The following is a 20,209-nucleotide window of genomic DNA, read 5'->3' as shown; positions in this document are numbered from 1 at the left end:
GTTCATAGTTTTTCCCACTGGACTAGAGCTAAATTTTTAGATGGTGTCCTAGACCAACCTGTGTGAAATTATTTTCTTGTGTTTTGTTTCTATAACAGATTTGCTCAGCCATACAGTCTAAAACCTCTACATGAAAATCACAGGCAGTTAACACTGGATGTTTACCTTAAAGTGTACCTTCTATCTTTGATGAGACAGCAGTTGCTATCTATGCACTGTTTTTATGAGTTTTTCACCCAAGTATTTCTTCTTGCTTCTTAGAAGAAAGAATAATATTATAGCTTTTAACCTTTTAGGTTTTGCTATATAAGTATACAGAATACTTCTGATTTGGTGAGGTTTCCCCCCTTATCTCCATTTCATGGTTTTACATGGGTTCATGGAGCATTCAGAAAGTAGATTTTAACTCAGAGAAAATGTTTGATGACTGACATTACCTAGGAACAGATTTTCTTCTTCATATAAGTTAAATTTGGCCAGTTAGTGCTATTAACAGGTACAGATAATCCCACAGAAGTAGTAGTTTGTGTTTGACCAGGGGAACATGAAATCAATATTTTTCTGTCACTGTCTCCCAGTTATGGTTAAATCTTAGCTTGCTAACGGAAAGCTAAGGCATTTGGTCTTAATTGCCTGTGTTTGTTTCTTAGGGGAAAGAAGTTCGTGGCAATGAAAGTAGTTAAAAGTGCTGAACATTATACTGAAACTGCACTTGATGAAATCCGGTTGCTGAAATCAGTAAGTATTAGATTGTATGTGTGAGCTGCATTATAAATAAATAAAGTTTTATTAAAGTTAAGGCATACCAAGTATATACTTTTTGGCATGGATAAGTTTTACTGTGAAGTTCCGGTATCCTTAAAGAGATAGAAGAAGACAGTATTTACACAGTCTGTGTATTTGGTAGGGAACTGGTAGAATATGCTGTGATGGCAACTCTCCCTATGCATGCACACTGAAAAGAAACCTTGCAAATAAAAATGTTTTGAGCATGTTTTATGTGCCAGATAACACAATGTTTTTCTTTCCTGTCATGGTTAAAAGAAAAGGAGTGAATAAATACATAACTTCTATTTTGTTTTAAAATCTTTAAAAATATTTAATAAAAAAATAAGCACTATAGTTATTAATTCCCTTATGTTACCTGGAAACTTAGGTAAATATTTTCAAAACTTATTTTTAGTTTTCTTAAAAATTAGGAAATGTCAGTGAGGTAGAAGAAACTTGAATCCCAAGTGAGAAAACATGAGTTTTTAGGACCGGCTCTATCTGAATATATCCTCAACTTTATTTCCTCTGAGCCTTAGATTTTTCATTCAGAAAAGTGAGGATGCTAGACCAAGAGAGCTTCAGGGAAATACTTTCAATGTGCTAGTCTGTAACAAGATGAGCTCATGCCCCAAAGTAAATCAGGGTACTGCTTCGTTCCCTGAGAAGGTTTTTCTGTGAAAAAAATGAAGGCTGCATAAGCAGTATGGTTAGTGCTGCGGTTGATTGGCATCATGCAAAAGCTCCTGAATTCTTCCTGGCCTGGTAACTAGCAGTTAACTTGGGAGCAAAATTTATAATTAGAACAGTGACTATACAATACAATCTTTGTTAATTGTATCTTCTTTTGTGAACTGTTTATATTAAGTTCTTTGAACTATTAAAATTTTATGTTTGTCTTATAGATTTGTATGAGCTCTTTTCTGAAGTAATGCTTTGTTACATATGCTGCTGGTATCCCCTCCCTCACCATTTGGTTTATTTCTATGCTTTCCCTTTTTTAAAATATTGTCTCCCCTATTATAGGTTCGTAATTCAGATCCTGATGATCCAAACAGAGAAATGGTTGTTCAACTACTAGATGACTTTAAAATATCAGGAGTTAATGGAACACGTATCCTTTTTAGAACCTATTTTGAAAACAAATCATGACATAACTTTATTTCAAAGAAAAGAATGAGATTTGCATTGGTCTCTTTTCTCAAACTATAATCAAAATGTTTTTTATTTTATTGTAAACTTTTGAACACATTGTGAATCATGTCTGTCTTTTGTATGTTGTGTTTTTAAAGGTATTGCTTTACACTTTTTCCTTTTTTGAGGCAAATTAAAACTGAAGTCAAAAGAAACTTTAAGAAGAAAGACTAGTAGTACTAAAACTAAGTAAAGTTTCTATTTTTTTATCAATTAACAGATTTTAATGGAATTATTGAGAAATAGGTTAAATAAGAATTCAGTGCACTTTATTATCTCAATATTTAAGAGGCTGTACATGTAGATTATGCTTAAAATCTAAATGTAATTGTTTATATTCTGTCGTAATGAAAAAAACTGACTAGTTTTATGTTTTGATCTGAAATTTTAGAATTTTAAAGTTGGAAGGAATGTTAGCTGCTTTTTCCCCCATAAGTTAATATCAGTGTGACATGCAAAGAGCTGTTTGAAAGATTGTTGCAACAGCTATGCTTGTAAAGACCTATCAAATTTTTCGGAATAAAAGATGAAGAATTTCACTTGGATTGGAGAGTCTAAAACTGTTTTTTTAAAGTGTATTAAAATGTGTAAGGAAAGATTTCATGTATCATTTCTACTTTCTCTGCATGTTTAGCTTCTCTTAACACACACTGTTTGTAGCCAGTGACTTGTTAAAGGAAATGGGCTACATAGGACTCTCTAGTATCATGTGGACTGTGATTTAAGAGATTTGAACTAAACTCATGGAGAAAGGATAAGAAACGAGACAGAACAGGTGATAACATGAAGATTTTATCTGTCATTCTGAAGTTAGTTTTCAGTTATTTCCTAGGAGAAGTATAAATTATATCCCCTGCCCTCCGTCTCTAAGGAATACAGATAGAAGAATCATGCCATATGAATCATCAATTTATGTCTGTTGTGGTCATTTCATAGGTGACTTACTTTGTGTGTGTGCACACACATTTTTTCAAAGAATTAGGAAGGCTAACCAAGAAATAAACCATATAGGATATTGTGATGGCTGTTAGATTCTATTTCCCTATTATTTGACCTTGTAATGCTTGTCCATGTGCCAGATTTCTCTCTTAATTTGGGAACATTATAGTAAAACTGTAGAAATAGTCTGTATAATCTTAGTAATGCAGAGTACCTTTTAACTGTTGAAATATCTTAATAGATTTGAATTTCAAGTTCTAAGATGTTTTCCAAATATCACCATACGGTTTCTCTGTAGTTTCTGTCCACTGAGTTCCTATTTTATTCATTTCACCCTTTATCCTTAGCCATTTCTCTCTGCCCTTCCTCCTACTTGTCTCCCAGCTGTCTCAGTTACAGAATTACTTGCTGCTTCTAGAGATTGAAAAGGATAAAACTCAGAGCACTGAGTTAAGGTTTAATGGGTTACGTCATTCTCCTGCCCCTCATCTCTTTTCACAACACAGGCATAACTGTATGGAGCTACATATCTGATTTTCTTTGTATCTGGGTATACTGCCTTTTCTCTGGAGCACTGTTCTTTCTCATTTTGAAGTCTCACAAGGACTCTGAACTAGAAAGCTAGTCATAGACTTCAGTATAAATGGGTTCGTTCTACTTCCATGGGTGGTGAGGGGAGAAGAGTGATTAAGAAGTAACAGCTGATCTTTACATAATATTAACATAAGTCATTGTCGTTTTTGGTCACCTATGTGCAACCTATGTTTTTAGGATACTTTTTTTCTAGTGTGTGTTTTACCTCTTTTGCTAGCTCTTCTTGTTCATAAGGCACTCTAAATGTGGCTCTTAATTAATTTTCAGCCTTTTTTCTTTACACCATCTCCCACAAAATTTTTTTTAGCATATGCTTTTGCTGTTTCACCCAGTTGATTTTGTTTTTAAGCTATTAAATGTTTGATCATTTTTATATCACTACTTGCAGATTAAAACAACATTGTTGTCAAATTGTAATGCTTCTCTCAAAGGAAAGTTAATAATAAAGCTAGGAACTTGAGAATAATTTAAAATTCTCTTTTTCTGGTTTGTTTGTTTAAGCAATCTGCATTCTAAAATATCTTACTTTGGTATATTTCATATATACAGAAATAGAATAGTTTGAATCCTCAGAGATCCAGTACTCATTCCCAAATTTATCAACTTATAACCAATGTTGTTTTGTCTGTATCTCCTGATAATTTTGTGACCAGTCTTAAATATATTACTTCATCCATAATTATTTTAGAAAGTATTTCCAAAAGATAGAGACTCTTAAAATATAACCCCAACATAGTTATTATTCCTTAAAAAAAATTGGGGACCAGTTTCTTAGTCCCTTTATGTAGTCAGTATTTCAGTCTCTCTAGATGTCTCTTTTTCTTTTTCTTTTTTTAATTTTTAACTTCAGTCAAGAGTCACATAAAGTTTTTAACAGTTCCTTTATTATTTGGCACGTCAAAATGTTGCAGGTTGATTTTGTATATTTATTGTCCCAGACCTGGGGTCAGCCATGTATCTACAAAGCCCTAATTCCTTTTAGTGGGAAATGGGGGGCAGAATCTAAGCACAGCACACAGTTTGCCACTGGGTTGGTTATACTGCCATCACTTTTATGATTTGTCAATCCTCTGCAAAGAGCAAGTACCTTCATTCTTTTCCTCCCCTCCCATTTTTTGTGTCACTTGGAAGTTCCCCTTACAGCTTACTCTTGTGGGTCTGTGGGTTTGTTTGTTTGGATTATTTTTCTTTCTGTGTTGCATTTTGGATAGTTTCTATTGCTGTACTTTTGGGTTTACTAATCTCATTCTGCAGTGCCTGATCTGCCATTTATCCCACCCATGATATTTTTCATCTCTCACTTACTGCTTTTCATCTCAAAAGTTCAATTTGGGTCTCTCTTTTTTTCCAGTTTTATTGAGATATAATTTGATAGTTATCACACACACTGTGATAAGTCTACTAAGGTTATCATACAGAGATGTTAAAAGTTGACTATATTCTCCACACTGTACATTTCACACCCATGACTCACTTATTTTGCAACTGGAAGTTTGTAGTTATTAATCGGTCTCACGTGTTTCTTTCGTCCTCCAACCGTCCTCCCTCTGGCAACCACCTGTTTGTTCTCTGTATCTGTAACTGTTTTCTGGTGTTTGTTCATCTGTTTTTGTCTGTTACTCCACATTATTAAGTGAAAGTGTACAGTGTTTGTCTTTCTCTGTCTCATTCATCTCACTTAGAAGCATACCCTTTAGGTTCATCTATGTCACAAATGGCAAGGTTTCATTGTTTTTATGGCTAGTCCATTAATATGTATACACCACCTCTTCTCTGGGTCTCTCTCTTTTTAAAAATCTTTTGTATCTCTTCAGCATATGGAGTACTACTATGACTGTTTAATTTCATTGTCTGCTAATTCTAACAAGTGGGTCAGTTCTGGGTCAGTTCTAAATGATTGATATTTCTAATTTTCAGATACATTTTCCTGCATCTTTGTTGCCTGGTAGTCTTTCATTGAGACATTTTGATTTTTACCTTGTTGACTGTTGGATATTTTGCATTCCTTTAAATCTGGAGCTTTGTTCTGCAATGCATTTATTGTCAGGAAACAGTATGATCCTTTTCAGATTTTACCTTTATGATTTGTTAGATGGCTAAGACTAATCGTTCCTTCCACTGAGGCAAGGTCTTCCTAAATATTCTGCCAAATGCCCCATAACTATGAATTTTTCCAGGTTTTTTTTTTTTATTGGACTTTCCCAGTGGCTTATATGATAAAGTATCTGTCTGTAACGTAGGAGACCTGGGTTCAATCCCTAGGTTGGGAGAAGGGAATGGCTACCCACTCCAGTTTCTTTCCTGGAAAATCCCATGGACAGTGGAGCCTGGTGGGCTATGGTCCATGGGGTTTCAGAGCCGACAAGACTGAGTGACTTTCACTTTCTGTTCATAATTGATACACAACATTGTATTAGTTTTTGGTATATAGCGTAATGATTTAATAGATGTATATATTGCAAAATGATTACCATAGTAAGTTAACAGCCTTCACCACACATAGTTACACGTTTTTCTTGTGTTGAGAACTCTCTGAGCAATTCTCAAATATACAGTATTATTAAGTACAGTCACCATCCTGTACCTTACACACTCAACACTTACTCATCTTATAACCGGAAGTTTGTACCTTGTGACCACCATCACCTGTTCCCCCACCTCCCACCTTTGGCAGCCACTCATCTGTTTTCTGTGTCTGCATTTGTTGTCTTGCTTTGGTCTTAGATTCCACATATAAATGGATCATACAGTCGTCATCTTTGATTTGGCTGACACCCTCAAGGTACATCCATGTTGTCCCAAACGGCAGGCTTCCCTTCTTACGGCTGAATGAGAATATCCCGTTGTGCATGTAGACCACATTCTCTTCATGTTCATCCATCACTGGACACTTAGGTCGCTTCTGTGTCTTGCTGTTTGTTTTGCATTTCCCTGGTGATTAGTGATGTCGAACTCTTTTTCATGTACTTGTTGGCCATCTGTTTGTCTTCTCCGGAAAAATGTGTTCAAATTCTTTGTTCTTGTTTTAATCAGACTGAGGTCTTTTCCCCCTGTTGAGTCATGTGAGGTTTTTTTATAATTTTTATTAACTCCTTGTCAGATCTTTGATTTTTAAGTATTTTTTCCCATTCCATAGGTGGCCTATTCATTTTCATTTTGTTTCCTTTTTTTCTGCAGAGGATTTTTAGTTTGAAATAGTTCTTGTTCATTTTTGCTTTTGTTGACTTTGTTTTTGGTGTCAGATCCAAAATATTATCGCCAAGCCCAATGTCAAGGAGCTTAGCACCTGTGTATTCTTTTAACAGTTTTACTGTTTCAGGTCTTATGTTCAGGTCTTTAATACATTTTGAGTTGATTTGGGGATATACTATAAGATAACAGTCTAGTTTCATCCTTTTTCAGGTGACTGTTCAGTTTTCCCAGCATGACTTATTGACGTTACTGTCCCCATTGTATATTCTTGGCTCCTTTGTTGTAAGTTAATTGATCACATATGTGTGGATTTATTTCTCACCTGTAACTGAATTTTTCTAGTCTTCCTGGTTGGAGCGCTGTGGGGGAACTGGGCACTGTTCCCTCTAGTCCTTTCAGATGGTTTCCCCGCCGCCAGTAGCTTCCTCATATGCCTGTGCTGACTGCTGCTCTGCTGAGTGTTTGAGCCGGACCGCGTTGCAGACCTTCAGGACTCCCTACAACTCTCTCTAGTACCTTGTGCTGTGAACCATAGCTGCTGCCTTGATCTCCCAGGATTCAGTTCTATCTGTTTAACTCAGAGGGGTTTGCCTGGAAAGTTTCAAGGCAGTAAGAAGACAGTAATCTGTCAGAGATCACTGCCTTATTTGCCTGACATCCAGGGTTGTTAAATCTGTTGCTTTATGTATTTTGCTTGATTTTGTTGTTGCTTAAAGCGAGAGGGTAAACCCAGTCCCTGTTACTCTATCTTGACTAAAGAAGTTCCTAAGACGTATGTTTAACTCTAAGAAATTACCGACCAGTTTTCCAAAGCGGTTGTACCATTTTACACTTTTGTTAGTGCAGCATGGGAACTCCAGTTGCTCCATTTCCTCACCTACATTTAATCGTGTTAGTCTTTTTTATTTTTTTAAAATAGGTTTTTCTTTTTTTTTTTTTCTACTCTGCTGGATCTTCTTTGCTACACAGGTGTTTCTGTAGGTGGTGGCAAGCAGGGGCTCCTCTTTGTTGCAGTGTGCGGGCTTCTCATTGCAGTGGCCTCTAGTTGTGGAGAACAAGTTCTGGGGCATGCAGGCCTGTCCTTGTGGTTCCCGGGCTGCAGACTTCAGGCTGAATAGTTCTGACGCTCAGGCTCAGTTGTTCCACAGCATGTGGGATCTTCCCCAACCAGGGACTGAGCTCGTGTCTCCTGCATTGGCAGGCAGATTCTTTACCACTGAGCCACCAAAGAAACCCTAATCTTTATAGTTTAGTCATTCTGCTGAGTTTGAAATGATATCTTGCTTTAATTTTGATTATATTTTCTAAGGTAGTCGATGGACATGAGTTTGGGTAAACTCCGGGAGTTGGTGATGGACAGGGAGGCCTGGTGTGCTGCGGTTTATGGAGTCGCAAAGTCGGACATGACTGAGCGACTGAACTGAACATACCCATTTTTTAAATCTTTAATTGAGAACAGTTTCTTTCATGCATTCACCACCACCACCCTGCTACTGACCTCAAAGAATCCAGGCCAGTTGTATTGTTCCTTAATTTGGATTTGCCTGATTGTTTGCTCATGATTAAGTTCATTATAATCATTTTTGTCAAGTATACTACATTTTTTCTCATTGTATTACATCAGAGGGTACATGATATGAATTGATGCTTACCATTGGTGATAATATGTTTGATCACTTGGTTAAGGCAGAGTCTTCTGGATTTCCCTGTTTAAAAGTACCTTTTTCCTTTTATAATTAGTAAGCAGTCTGTGGGGTGATAGGGTAACTCCATGAGAATTCTTTCTCCCCAGCAGTCTTTATCAACAGTTTTAGTATTCATTGATTCTTACCTGAATCAGTTCAGTTGTTACTGTAGTGATTATAAAATGGTAACTTTTATTTCTGTCATACTTTATGTATTTATTAATTGACCTTTTATCTAAAGAAGACATTTTTCTGCCCTGAACACACCCTTATTTCAGTATCTTGTTTGGATTCATTCTGTTTTTAGTTTAAGCGAATTCATAACTTCACTTTGCAAAATGTTCTGAACTTTGGCCCGTGGTTTCTTCAAGCTGGTTCCTATTTCCTCTTGACGTGTTCCCTTACTGTTGGCACCAGCAAGGTATTCCAGGTTGCCAAAAGGCCCTGGATTTGGCTTTTTTAAGGAGTCCAGGTTTTCCTTTAGTGGAGAATCTTATTTAAAACAGAAGTCTGTTTTAAAACACTGGATCATTATTACATACAAATGTCTTGACTTTCAATTTTTATAGAAACTTCTGTCGAAAATACAGAAGGAAATCTTCCTACTAAAATCCCTACAGTGCCCTGGCCCTGGCACTACAGGCCCACAGAGTAGTTCCGTCAGGAAATGTGGTTTTGGGTGTTCATACATGAAGAGAGCACATGGTGTCAGTAGCATCAAGGTTAGTTTGTGCACTACAGAGAATGAAGCAGGTCGGCTTCTTGTTGTTTAAAAATGTTGACATTTACACTTTTTAGGTTGTTCTGGTGTATTGTTTTCTGTAGCTAAAGCAGAATTTATTTTTCCTTGCTCTGATATTAGGAGAGTTGGAGTTGTTACCCTGGACATTAATTTTGACATAAGGGAAGAAGCTAATCAGCACCTTAAGTCTAGTGCTTTCACTAGCTTTATGTACATATTTCGCTCTTATTTTTATCACTGTTTAGATGCATAATTTTATTGATAAACCATCCCCCCAGAGTTTTCCATATTTGGTGTATTTTCAGTGACAAAACATTAATTAACCTTTGAAATTTCAGAATATTGACAGCTAGATTTTTTTTTCAAGTAAAGCACTGTAACTTTTTATACCGAAAGAATACAATAATAATTTCCTTGGGGTGGAGCGCAGCTTGTCTTGCCCTTTTCTTCTGTCTCCGTTTTCCTTCTTAACAAACTCCTAGATATCTGCATGGTATTTGAAGTCCTGGGGCATCATCTACTCAAGTGGATCATCAAGTCCAATTATCAAGGGCTTCCTCTGCCTTGTGTCAAAAAAATTATTCAGCAAGTATGTATCCTACTATTTTCTATTTTTTAAAGGTTTGTACTCCATTTATAGTTATTATAAAATATTTGGTATATTCCCTGCGTTGTACAGTATCCTTGTAACTTATTTATTTTATACATAATAGTTTGCATGTGGTAGTTTTTTTAGTTTCTTAAAGTGTCTGGAGTTTCCTGTTTCCAATAGAATTTTTACTTCTAAAACTAAGTTTTTTATTTTTTTTTATCTTTTTTTAAATTAAAAATTTTTTTTTCCCATTTATTTTTATTAGTTGGAGGCTAATTACTTTACAGTATTGTAGTGGTTTTTGCCATACATTGACATGAATCAGCCATGGATTTACATGTGTTCCCCTTCCCGATCCCCCCTCCCTAAAACTAAGTTTTTTAAATTGCTGAAATTGTTTATTCAACCTCTAGGGTTTATTGTGTTTGTTTTTAAATGTTTTAGCACAACCATTTCCCCCCCAGTTCATCTTCTGTAATAATTATTAGATGGGGAGCTGTATTTAATGCCTGATTTTAGAATTTTGGACCCTTATCTAGAAGTTCTGATTGCAAAAATGGATTATATATTATAGAGAATACTTTGTCAAATTACTACCAGCTCTTTATATAACATTATTCATGAGCATTTTCTCATATTATAAACAGCTTTCAATATACAGTAAAAGAGTTTTATCATCAGGAAAGTAGTAATATTTTAACGGCAAACAGTTTGTTTAAATAATGTGTTTTGTTGGACAGAGCGCCAAACTGGGAAGCACAAGACCTCAGTTCTTCAATAAGAAAATTTAAATTTAAACATACCTAAATCTCTTTCATTGTCGCCTACATTTCAGTAGTTAAAGGACATGTCAGCCATTTATTCTCAGTCTCTATAATGTACTTAAAGAATATCTTCACATAGAATTAGCTCTGTAAAACTTGGAAGAACATTTCATTGCAAATAAACTCTTGCCTTTGTTTATAGTTTAAAATTAATCTTTCTGGGAAAGTTCTTTAAAAAAAAGGAAAAAGCTTTCTTCTCTGTAGCAAACTACCGTGTCATTTTTACATCTTTATTTTTCACAGTGTTGTATTATAGTTTTTTCTTCTCCAGGTAGACTTGTATTCAGTGTTTGCAAGTCTACTACTCTGTTCCCCTTCAGGTGTTACAGGGCCTGGATTATTTGCACACCAAGTGCCGTATCATCCACACTGACATTAAACCAGAAAACATCCTCTTGTCAGTGAATGAACAATACATCCGGAGGCTGGCTGCAGAAGCAACAGAATGGCAGCGCTCTGGAGCTCCTCCACCTTCTGGATCTGCAGGTATATTTTCTTTGGGGACTTGGTTTTCATTAGAAGTTAAGAGAAGTTCCTGTTTTTATTCTATTACCTGGCAGTTAAGTAAAGCACCACTAATTCACTTAATAGTAAGGTACAGTAAGTACTCATGTAAGAAATAGTTTCAGCCTTCAAAAGACTTTTTTATACTGAGTATTATTTCCACAGGGGAAGAATACTGTGCCTTTTAGGTTCAAAGATGTTGTGTATTATAAAAGCTGATTCGTGTTAAAATGTTTTCTCTTGTGATTTGATTGTCCTTTTTTTTGACGTTTATATATGCTGACCTATGTGAATCAGTGATCCTTGTGCAGGAGCATGATAGCATTGCTGTTAAAAGTATGGATTTGAGCACTGGAGTGGACATACTTGTTTTGAATTCTTGCTTCATTGGTTAATGACCTTGGGCAAGGGACTTGATTGCATTTTTCCTCATGCATAACTTATTGGGATTAAATTTCACATGAAGCAATTAGTAGTATGCCACACAGTATTATGTGTAAAATAAATGGTGGCTACTATGATTACGATTGATGTTTTTTTTCTATTTGTGGTACAGATTTTAATTTTAATAAATTAATTATATTTGAGGAACTCTCTTGATCCTCAAGGTGAAGGCTCAGTTGTTCATAGACCTCCTTTAAAAAAAAGAATACCTCCACAGGGGCAAGGGGCAGCTGTTAAGTGGGCATAGAGTTTTCATTTTTGCAAAATGAAAAAGTTCTAGAAATGTTGTGCAACTATATGAAATGAACACTGCTAAACTGTATGTGTAACAATAGTTAAAAGGGAAATTTTATGAGTTTATTTTACCACAATTTTTAAAAAATTATTTTTTTTTTAAGGAAGACTGAAGAGTCTACCTTCCAGCTAAACTAAACTAATATCTGTAACGTATTATGTAATTACTGTAACTGTTGATACTACTTTTAAAACTGACAAGTGCCAAGGAGAACTAGTCTTGGGTAAGAGATGAGATGGTTGTTGCCTCTCATTTTCCACTCTTAAGCACTACACGGGAAGGGGATTTTAGCAACGTTAATAGTGTAAATTAGGCTACCCTGGTGGATCAGTGGTGAAGAATCTGCCTGCCAGTGAAGGAGAGGCAAGTTCAATCTCTGGGTTGGGAAGATCTACTGGAGAAGGAAATGGCAACCCACCCCAATATTCTTGCCCGGGAAATCCCATGGACAGAGGAACCCAGTGGACTGCAGTCCATGGGGTCACAAAAGAGTCAGACACGACAGCGACCAAACAGTAGTATAAATCAGAAACGGGAACTTGGTTCTTTGCATGTACTGATGCTTGTCTGGAGAAGAGTTTATTTAAATTTATTTTAAATGTGTCAACTTTTCTGTGCATTGTTCTTTAAATGTTATTTTTTTAATGTTTCTAACAGTTGCTTAACAAACTGTACAAAAAGACTTCTTTCTGGTAGGGTGTCTTAGTTTATATAGCCTGCTGAATGCCAAGATTCTGACTTGGTTTTCTTTTCTTTTCAGTCAGTACTGCACCCCAACCTAAACCAGTAAGTATAAGGTGTTTGTACATTTAATTCTGCTCTACGGGCAGTGGGCAGGGGTTCTTCTGTTATGGATCACAGTTTATTTAGAGTTTGGAAAACAAAGAAAAAATGTTCCTGCACTTCTGTTATTTTCTCCAATAAATTCCTGTGAATGTTTGTACTGGTGAGGCTTCCGTAAATTTGAGCGTGTATGAGAGTGAACCAGCCCCACAGACTGTTCTGAGGACCAAGATTTGTTGTGTATTTTGTTGTAATTTGGTTTCATAAGAGTATCTGCCTTTTTTTAGTTAATGAAAAACTTAAGTGTTATGTTAGGGAAAGAGTGGAATTTAATTAGGAAGTAATTAAAATTAATAGTTATCTCCAACTGGGAATAATGGATTAGTCACCTGAAGGCTTTATCTGTTTGTAATCTCCGCCCAGGCTGACAAAATGTCAAAGAATAAGAAGAAGAAATTGAAGAAGAAGCAGAAGCGCCAGGCAGAATTACTAGAGAAGCGAATGCAGGAGATTGAGGAAATGGAGAAAGAGTCGGGCCCCGGGCAAAAAAGACCAAACCAGCAAGAAGAATCAGAGAGGCCTGTTGAAAGACCCTTGAAAGAGAACCCACCTAATAAAATGACCCAAGAAAAACTTGGTATAAATAGAGCATCACAAATTACTTTATAGCAAACTTTAATTTATCATTGTTATATAATGTGGTTTCATGCATACACAGCATCTCTTGGGGGTGTCCTTACACAGTAAGAATACAGAACTTCTCATAAATGTTAGGGAGGTAATATTCAAATGTAATTTCTAAGTTTTCTCAGGAAATGCAACATAGACGTTTTTTAGCAATTGGGTAAGAATTAGAAGATCTTTGTCCTTCTATGACTAGGCTTTCGATATGCAGTCATGTTTTTATGTCACTCTGTATAAGTTCTGGAAATGTTTTAATATATGGAGAGATTTTTTTTTGCTCTTTCATGCATATGCATACATGTACATCCTTTTTGTCTGTTTGTTCCTTAGAAGAGTCACGTACCATTCACCAGGATCAGACACTTACAGGACGTGGTATAGAGGGTGGTGCAGCAGAAATTAATTGCAATGGCGTAATTGAAATCATTAATTATACTGAGAACAGTAATAAAGAAACGTTGAGGCTTAAAGAGGATCTGCGTAATGCTAACGACTGTGATATCCAAAATTTGAAGCAGGAACCTAGTTTACTAAGTTCCCAAAATGGAGACAGCAGCACATCTCAAGAAACAGACTCTTGTACACCTGTAACCTCTGAGGTGTCTGATACCATGATGTGCCAGTCTTCGTCAAATGTAGACCAATCATTCAGTGAACAGGACATTAGCCAACTTCAAGAAAGCATTCGGGCAGAGATACCCTGTGAAGATGAACAAGAGCAAGAACATAATGGACCACTAGACAACAAAGGTAGTTTCCCATTACTCCTTCCCTACATGAGATATTTATGAATTTCTAATATGTCAGACAAGACAAATAATGTATGTTGTGACTTACATGTGGAACTTAAAAATTAAACAAATTTAGCAAAACAGAAGTAGACTTTCAGGTATAGAGAACAGGCAGGTGGATACAAATGAAAAGAGAAGGGGAAAAGAAAGATCCAGGTAGGTAGGGGATTGAGAAGAACAAGCTACTATGTATAATAAAATAGGCTAATAGGCATACATTGTACAATACAGGGAAAAACAGCATTATATGTGACTTTAAATGGAGTATAATCTATAAAAATGCTGAGTTGCTATGTTGTATACCTGAAACTAATATGTTGTAAATCAACTATACAATTTTTTAAAAATTACCACATAGAAAAAATTTTTTCATGAGTTTCTAAAATAAAAGTACCCCCCAAAAATAAAATAAAAGTACCATTGTTGTCATAAATACAGCTTTACAGCAGGTGTCCAAGTTACCTTCAATGTGTAGATGTGTAGTTCAGTTTGATCTTTATTGGTCATATAGTGAGTACACAGCATTTTTACTTGTCGCTTTGAAGGCAGAGGTTTTATTTCTGGAAACTCAAGGTGTTGCTTTTACTTGTTTTCAGTCTTAGAAAATGTATTAATAGGTGGCCAGTTGGGGGCCTAGATATGTTATCTCACAGTTTTATTAACCTTTGGATATTTCTGTGTTCATTGAACAGTCTTATTGATGATACTTGTTGTCTATAGGAAAATCCACTGCTGGAAATTTTCTTGTTAACCCCCTTGAGCCAAAAAATGCAGAAAAGCTCCAGGTGAAGATCGCTGATCTTGGAAATGCCTGTTGGGTGGTAAGTTAAGCTTGTCTCAGTGTTTTGAATTGACTGGGGATAAATAAGAATTTGGACTTCGTTGTGCTAAAAGAAGAAAGCATCTGCAGTTCTGAACCTAGGTTGCCAGTGACCATTTTAATTTTCTCTTAACCTTTGCATGGGTAGAGGGAATGAATGATATGCTGAAACAGTCCCCTCCTGCCCCTACACAAGGCACCTGTCACCGACATTCAGTCATATCCACTCTTGGCGGTTTTATCTGTATCCTCATTGACTTTCATAGTCTAAATGCCCACATTCAGACTTTCCCTTCTGTTTTTTAAATCAGCATCTAACCAACTTACTAATTGTAACCTTTTAATTCATTTAACATATTTTGGACACTTTTGTCAACCGCAGATTTATATCAAATTCAGTTTTATGAGATACTTGCTAATATACTACAACCCTCACATATTCTTGACAGTTCTTTGTGATGAGCATCTTTGCTCATGAGTCTTCTGCAGTTGACCTAGAACGTGCCCTAGACGTGAAATTGCTAAGTCAGAAGTTGAGTGCTTTTTTAAAAGGGAGTTTTTGATATATAGTGTCTTATTAATACTTTTGTTTACCAAGTTAAGAGTGCTTTTTATATTATTTTTAATGAATATCTTTTTAAAAATCTACAGTACAAAGATTTGCACATAAACAGGACCATAGCAAAGAACCATATGCTTTGTAAACAGGGATGCTGGAGACTATTGAGGTGAAATCCAGTTTAATAGATCTGTTTATTTCTATATTTCAAATTCCCTGTTCCACATGATATCCTATATCTAATGGTTCATAACCAAGTAGGATCTCAATTTCAGTATTGATTCCAGAATATTGTGGTAACATTTTAGAAAACATGAAGTCAGTACTTAGCAGTGACTGATAGGAATATGGAAAAGCTTTTTAGGTAATTGGAATTATTTCACCAGGCCACCATATTTTTGCCTGCATGACTACAGTGGCTCTTCATGTCTCTTCATTGCCCTTGTGTCTTACAGACTGTTCTCAACTCAACTATCAGAGTGATCCTTTTAAATGCATGTCAGATATTCTCAAAACTTTGTGGTGGCTTCCTTTAGAATGAATAGAATGTCCTTACTGTGGCCCACATACCACCACACCAAGCAAAAAACTTAGTTTCTTCTACCTGGAATTCTCTTCCCAAGATAATGTGTATAATCTACTCTTTCAAAAAGAGTAGATTTTCTTCAGTTTCCTGTTCAGATGTCATCTTACCAGGGGGATCTTTCCCCGAATACCTAACATAAACCACTACTCTTCACACCCATGCACCTTTTATATTCACTCACGTATTTTCTTTTTTTTCCTCTTTCCCTCTCCCCTCAGTTTTCTTTCTCCACGGCACTTAACCCAATCTGATTCTATATATTTGTTTAACATCCCTTTCGCTATAATGTGTGTCCCATCACAGCAGAGACTTTTTTCATTCATTGCCGTATCTTAGTGCTTAGAACAGTACCTCACACATAGGAGGTGCTTGTTAAGTATTTAAAACAATTACAGAGGAAAACATTGACTCTGTAACAAAAATCACGTGTTATAAACTTCAAATGTTTGTCAGTTTTCTGCTCACGTCATTTCAAGCTCCTTTGCCTTTGTCTTTGGAACACCTTCCGTCATGGCTGCGTTATGCGTTTGGCATACTCTGCTTTATTTGGTTACAGTCTTTCCTGTCATTTTTCTACAACAGAATTAATCTCTTTTTTTAGTTGTCACATGTATTTCTTTTTTTAATGAGTCTCTATGCTAAAATGACTTTACATTCTTTTCATATGTTCTCGCTCATTAAACAGATGTGTGGGCACATCTTTGACCTGGGCACTAGGACAGTGGTGATCTAGACATAGGTGCCTTGTCCTGCTGGATCCTGGTCTGATCTCACATCTTGTTGGTTTTTTAAGCACAGCAGCATCTGGTATTCTGTAATGGAATTTTATATTGTTTTCAAAGAGCTTGGTTTTTTAAAATATTATACTTTTGCTCCTCACTTACGCACATACATGTATAGCTTAGGATAACTTACATTGATTTTAGCTTGAAAATCCGTGCCCTTCCTTTGACAGTTTTTCACTCCCCGCATAATGGTATTTACCTTCATTATTGTTAATAAATAACTTAAGTATATTGCTTCCAGTTCTTTTCAGTTTTAGCTATTTCTTCCTTCTTTCCAATAGGACTTACCTGCCATTACACCTATCCCCTATCTCGTCAAATTAATACGACTTTGGGCTCAATAATTTCATGTTTATATTATTGGGACTCTAATGCTATCCTCAGCTGAACTAAGTGTATATTGTGTTATGATTCCTTTTCCCTTTTTGCCTAACACTGTTGTTTCATTTACTTAGTTGTTGTTGTTTTGTTTTGTTTTTAACTTTTATCAAATGATAAAAAAAATTCCACCCCATACTTTGACCCAGTGCTTTGAATACATACACTTTAATACACATGGATACCTTGGGTATTGGTCAACTTTTTCTTCCTAAAGAGCTCTATCCTAGAACTTGTTGTCTTCTAATCTGTGTTCATCTCTTTGGTTACCCTGTGGGCCTGCTGCGTCACTGCCGTTTGGAACTTCCTTTCATAGTCATCCTCGAGATTATTGCTAATTCTCTCTATATGTCCCGTTTGTGTCTCTCTGATCTTTCTTGGTTTACTCCATCATGGTTTTTGTTTGAAATATATACAAGTTTTAGTGGCTTCCTAGAGGAGTGGGCATCCTTGCACATCTAATAATGTCTTTATTCTGTTTTTACACTCAGTTGACTGCATGTAAAATTCTAGGATGAAAATCATTTTCCCTCAGAATGTTTGTCATAACTTCATTTTTTTCCTAGTTTCCTGTCGTTGCTGCTAAAAGACTAGAGTCATTCTGCTTTTTGGACCTTTGTATGAAGCCTTTTCCACTGAGGAAGTCTGTGGGATCATTTAACAGCCATGTGCCTCATGACGTCTGTTTTCATCCATTAGCTAAGAACCCAGTGTGTGCTATCAGTATTGAAACTCTGGTTCTTTGGTTTTGTTTCTTGATTTGTTTTTTTCTTTTCTAACTCTGGTACCTCATTATTCAAATGTTAGATTTTATTCAGTTTCTCTAATTTTCTTACATATCTCTTCTATTTTCTAGCACTTCCTTTTCCAGGAGATTTCTCAACTTGTGCTTTTAAGCCTTATATTTTCTTATTTCTCTTATTATATTCTTACTTTCTAAGAGTTCCTTGGTTCCATGATTATCTCTGAGAGGATATTATGTTTCTTTTTCTTCTTTATATGGTGTCTTCCTTGCCTTCTTTGTTTAGGGTCATTAAACAAAAGACTGACTGACCATTTGAATGGAGTGCCATAAAGCTGTTTAGAAGCTTTGTGCCTGGTGGGTCTTGTTGAATTATTCACTATAAAATGATCTGAGCTGTTTCATTTCATCCTCAGATGTCAAGGTCTTGGATTGGTCATATTTCCCACAGAAAACTTAACTCTTCCTCAGATCTCTTACCCAGAGAATAAATGCCTGACTATTAGTGTTTTGAAAACTGAGTTAAGCTAGAAAACTGGGGGTTCAGCATACAATTACATATAGTCACTGAATTGCCCTGTATTCAGAATAGTACTCTCCCCTCAACCATGCCGAGCATCCTCCAGGAACTGTTTTACCTGCTCGAGACAAAACCTCTGTGTCGGGTCAGGGAAGGGCTGTTACTGCATCATGCCCATGTTCTGAGGGTAAAAGGTGTTCTAACGCAATGTTCATGTTTCAGTCCCACTTCCCCACCTACTTCCAGAAATACCTGATACCTCTTAAGTCCTTATCCTTGGGAGGAGGAGTACTGTGGTATTTATCACCGTGCTTCTCAACGTTCACTAGTGGCTTATTATTGAGGTTCCTTGTATCCATTAAGACATTTAACAATGATCTCTCTGCTTTCCAGCTCCTAATTGTATTGCTGTGACTTCTTTGCCATTCTTTGTCTTTGTCAGTTTATTCTTTCTTTCTTTATTTAAATGTATTTATTTATTTGAATGTGCCTGGTCTTAGTTGCAACATGTGGGATCTAGCTCCCTGACCAGGCCCCCTGCATTGGGAGCACATGACTTAACCACAACCTACAGGGAAGTCCCTGTCAGTTTATTCTTTAAAAATTTAACACTGGATTCTCTCTAGAAGCGAAGTTTCAGGAATAAGTGGATGTGTATGTTTCCAGTTCAACTTCTTTTGTTGATTCTTGACCTCATTTACCATTTACAGTCAGTAGGCAGTAAGTTGTATGGCACCATGAGTAAAGATGGCTCCCTTGAAAACAGCATGTCCATTTGTCTAAGTGTATCACCTATAGTACATTTCCACTTCAAACTCAGTGTCTGAACCCATTGTTCTCCTGTAAAACCACTGCCTTCTCTAAGTCTCTCCACCCCTGTTTCTGTTGACAGCCTCTACCAGAGTTCCTTTTGACTCTTCCTCCTGTCTCCCGCTTCTATCCATTGAATTTTTAAATTGTGCTTATTCTCCCTGTGAATGTCCTTGGTTTTTACTCTTCTCTCTCCTGTTTTCACAGCCATTGTTCAGATGTTCATTACTAAGCCTAAATCTGGCCACAAACCAGAAGATTACTGGAATGGTGTTCTCAGAGATCCTGTCAGTATTCTTACAGGACACTCTCTTGTTTCCCAACATACAGTGGTATTCTCTTGTTGCCAGATAAAATCTGAACTCTTCACCCTAGCAGTTAACTGTGTTTGGCTTTTGCCAATGTCTTTCCATGCCTTTGTGATGTTCCCTCTACCTGAAGTACTTTTGGTCAAACTTAAGTCCAGTACCCTTTGGAGCTCCCCTCAGTGATGGTTTTCTGCCTGAAGCTTACTCTGCCTAAATCCTCCTGTTCACAAATGGCTGTTCCCCTTTTTCTTTATTTTTAGATGTTTTCCCTTTTTTCCCCATATATGTGTTAAAGAAACTGTTGCATCCCCATAGTGGTTAACATGGTCCCCGAGATCAATATTTTGTTATTTTCGGAGGGGTGAGGGAGCAGGAGGAGACTGAAGGCAAGAAGCCTTTTTATGGGCGGCGTTTGTAAGGCTCTTAAAACTTGAAACCTACATCTTTCAATGTCTCATGAGCACACAGCAAGGAAAAGTTTGAATGGAGCCTAAATTGGTAGCATTTATATGTTGAAATGCAAATTATTTTACACAAACGAACAACTTAACTTTTGTTTGGGATAATAGTTTTCCATTTTTTAAAAAACAATTTGTTATTGCCTAACCTGTGTATCTATATATAAGTTCAGGCTCATGTTTTCGGAAATAATTTGGAGCAGATGGCACGT

The 20,209-nt window shown here is 36.3% G+C and overlaps 1 protein-coding gene across 1 annotated transcript in view; it reads left to right on the top strand.

Annotated features, from left to right (window-relative positions):
- Window positions 1-20,209, top strand: part of SRPK1 (SRSF protein kinase 1) — a 63,109-nt gene that overhangs the window by 30,748 nt on the left and 12,152 nt on the right. The window contains 8 exon segments of the mRNA XM_065912101.1: window positions 651-738; window positions 1,795-1,882; window positions 9,597-9,703; window positions 10,851-11,016; window positions 12,534-12,559; window positions 12,980-13,193; window positions 13,571-13,990; window positions 14,752-14,852. Of these exon segments, the coding sequence (XP_065768173.1) occupies window positions 651-738; window positions 1,795-1,882; window positions 9,597-9,703; window positions 10,851-11,016; window positions 12,534-12,559; window positions 12,980-13,193; window positions 13,571-13,990; window positions 14,752-14,852 (1,210 nt within the window).

The sequence above is a fragment of the Muntiacus reevesi genome, chromosome 20, assembly GCF_963930625.1.
Source record: "Muntiacus reevesi chromosome 20, mMunRee1.1, whole genome shotgun sequence".
NCBI lineage: Eukaryota > Metazoa > Chordata > Mammalia > Artiodactyla > Cervidae > Muntiacus > Muntiacus reevesi.
This window is presented reverse-complemented; position numbering and strand designations above follow the sequence as displayed.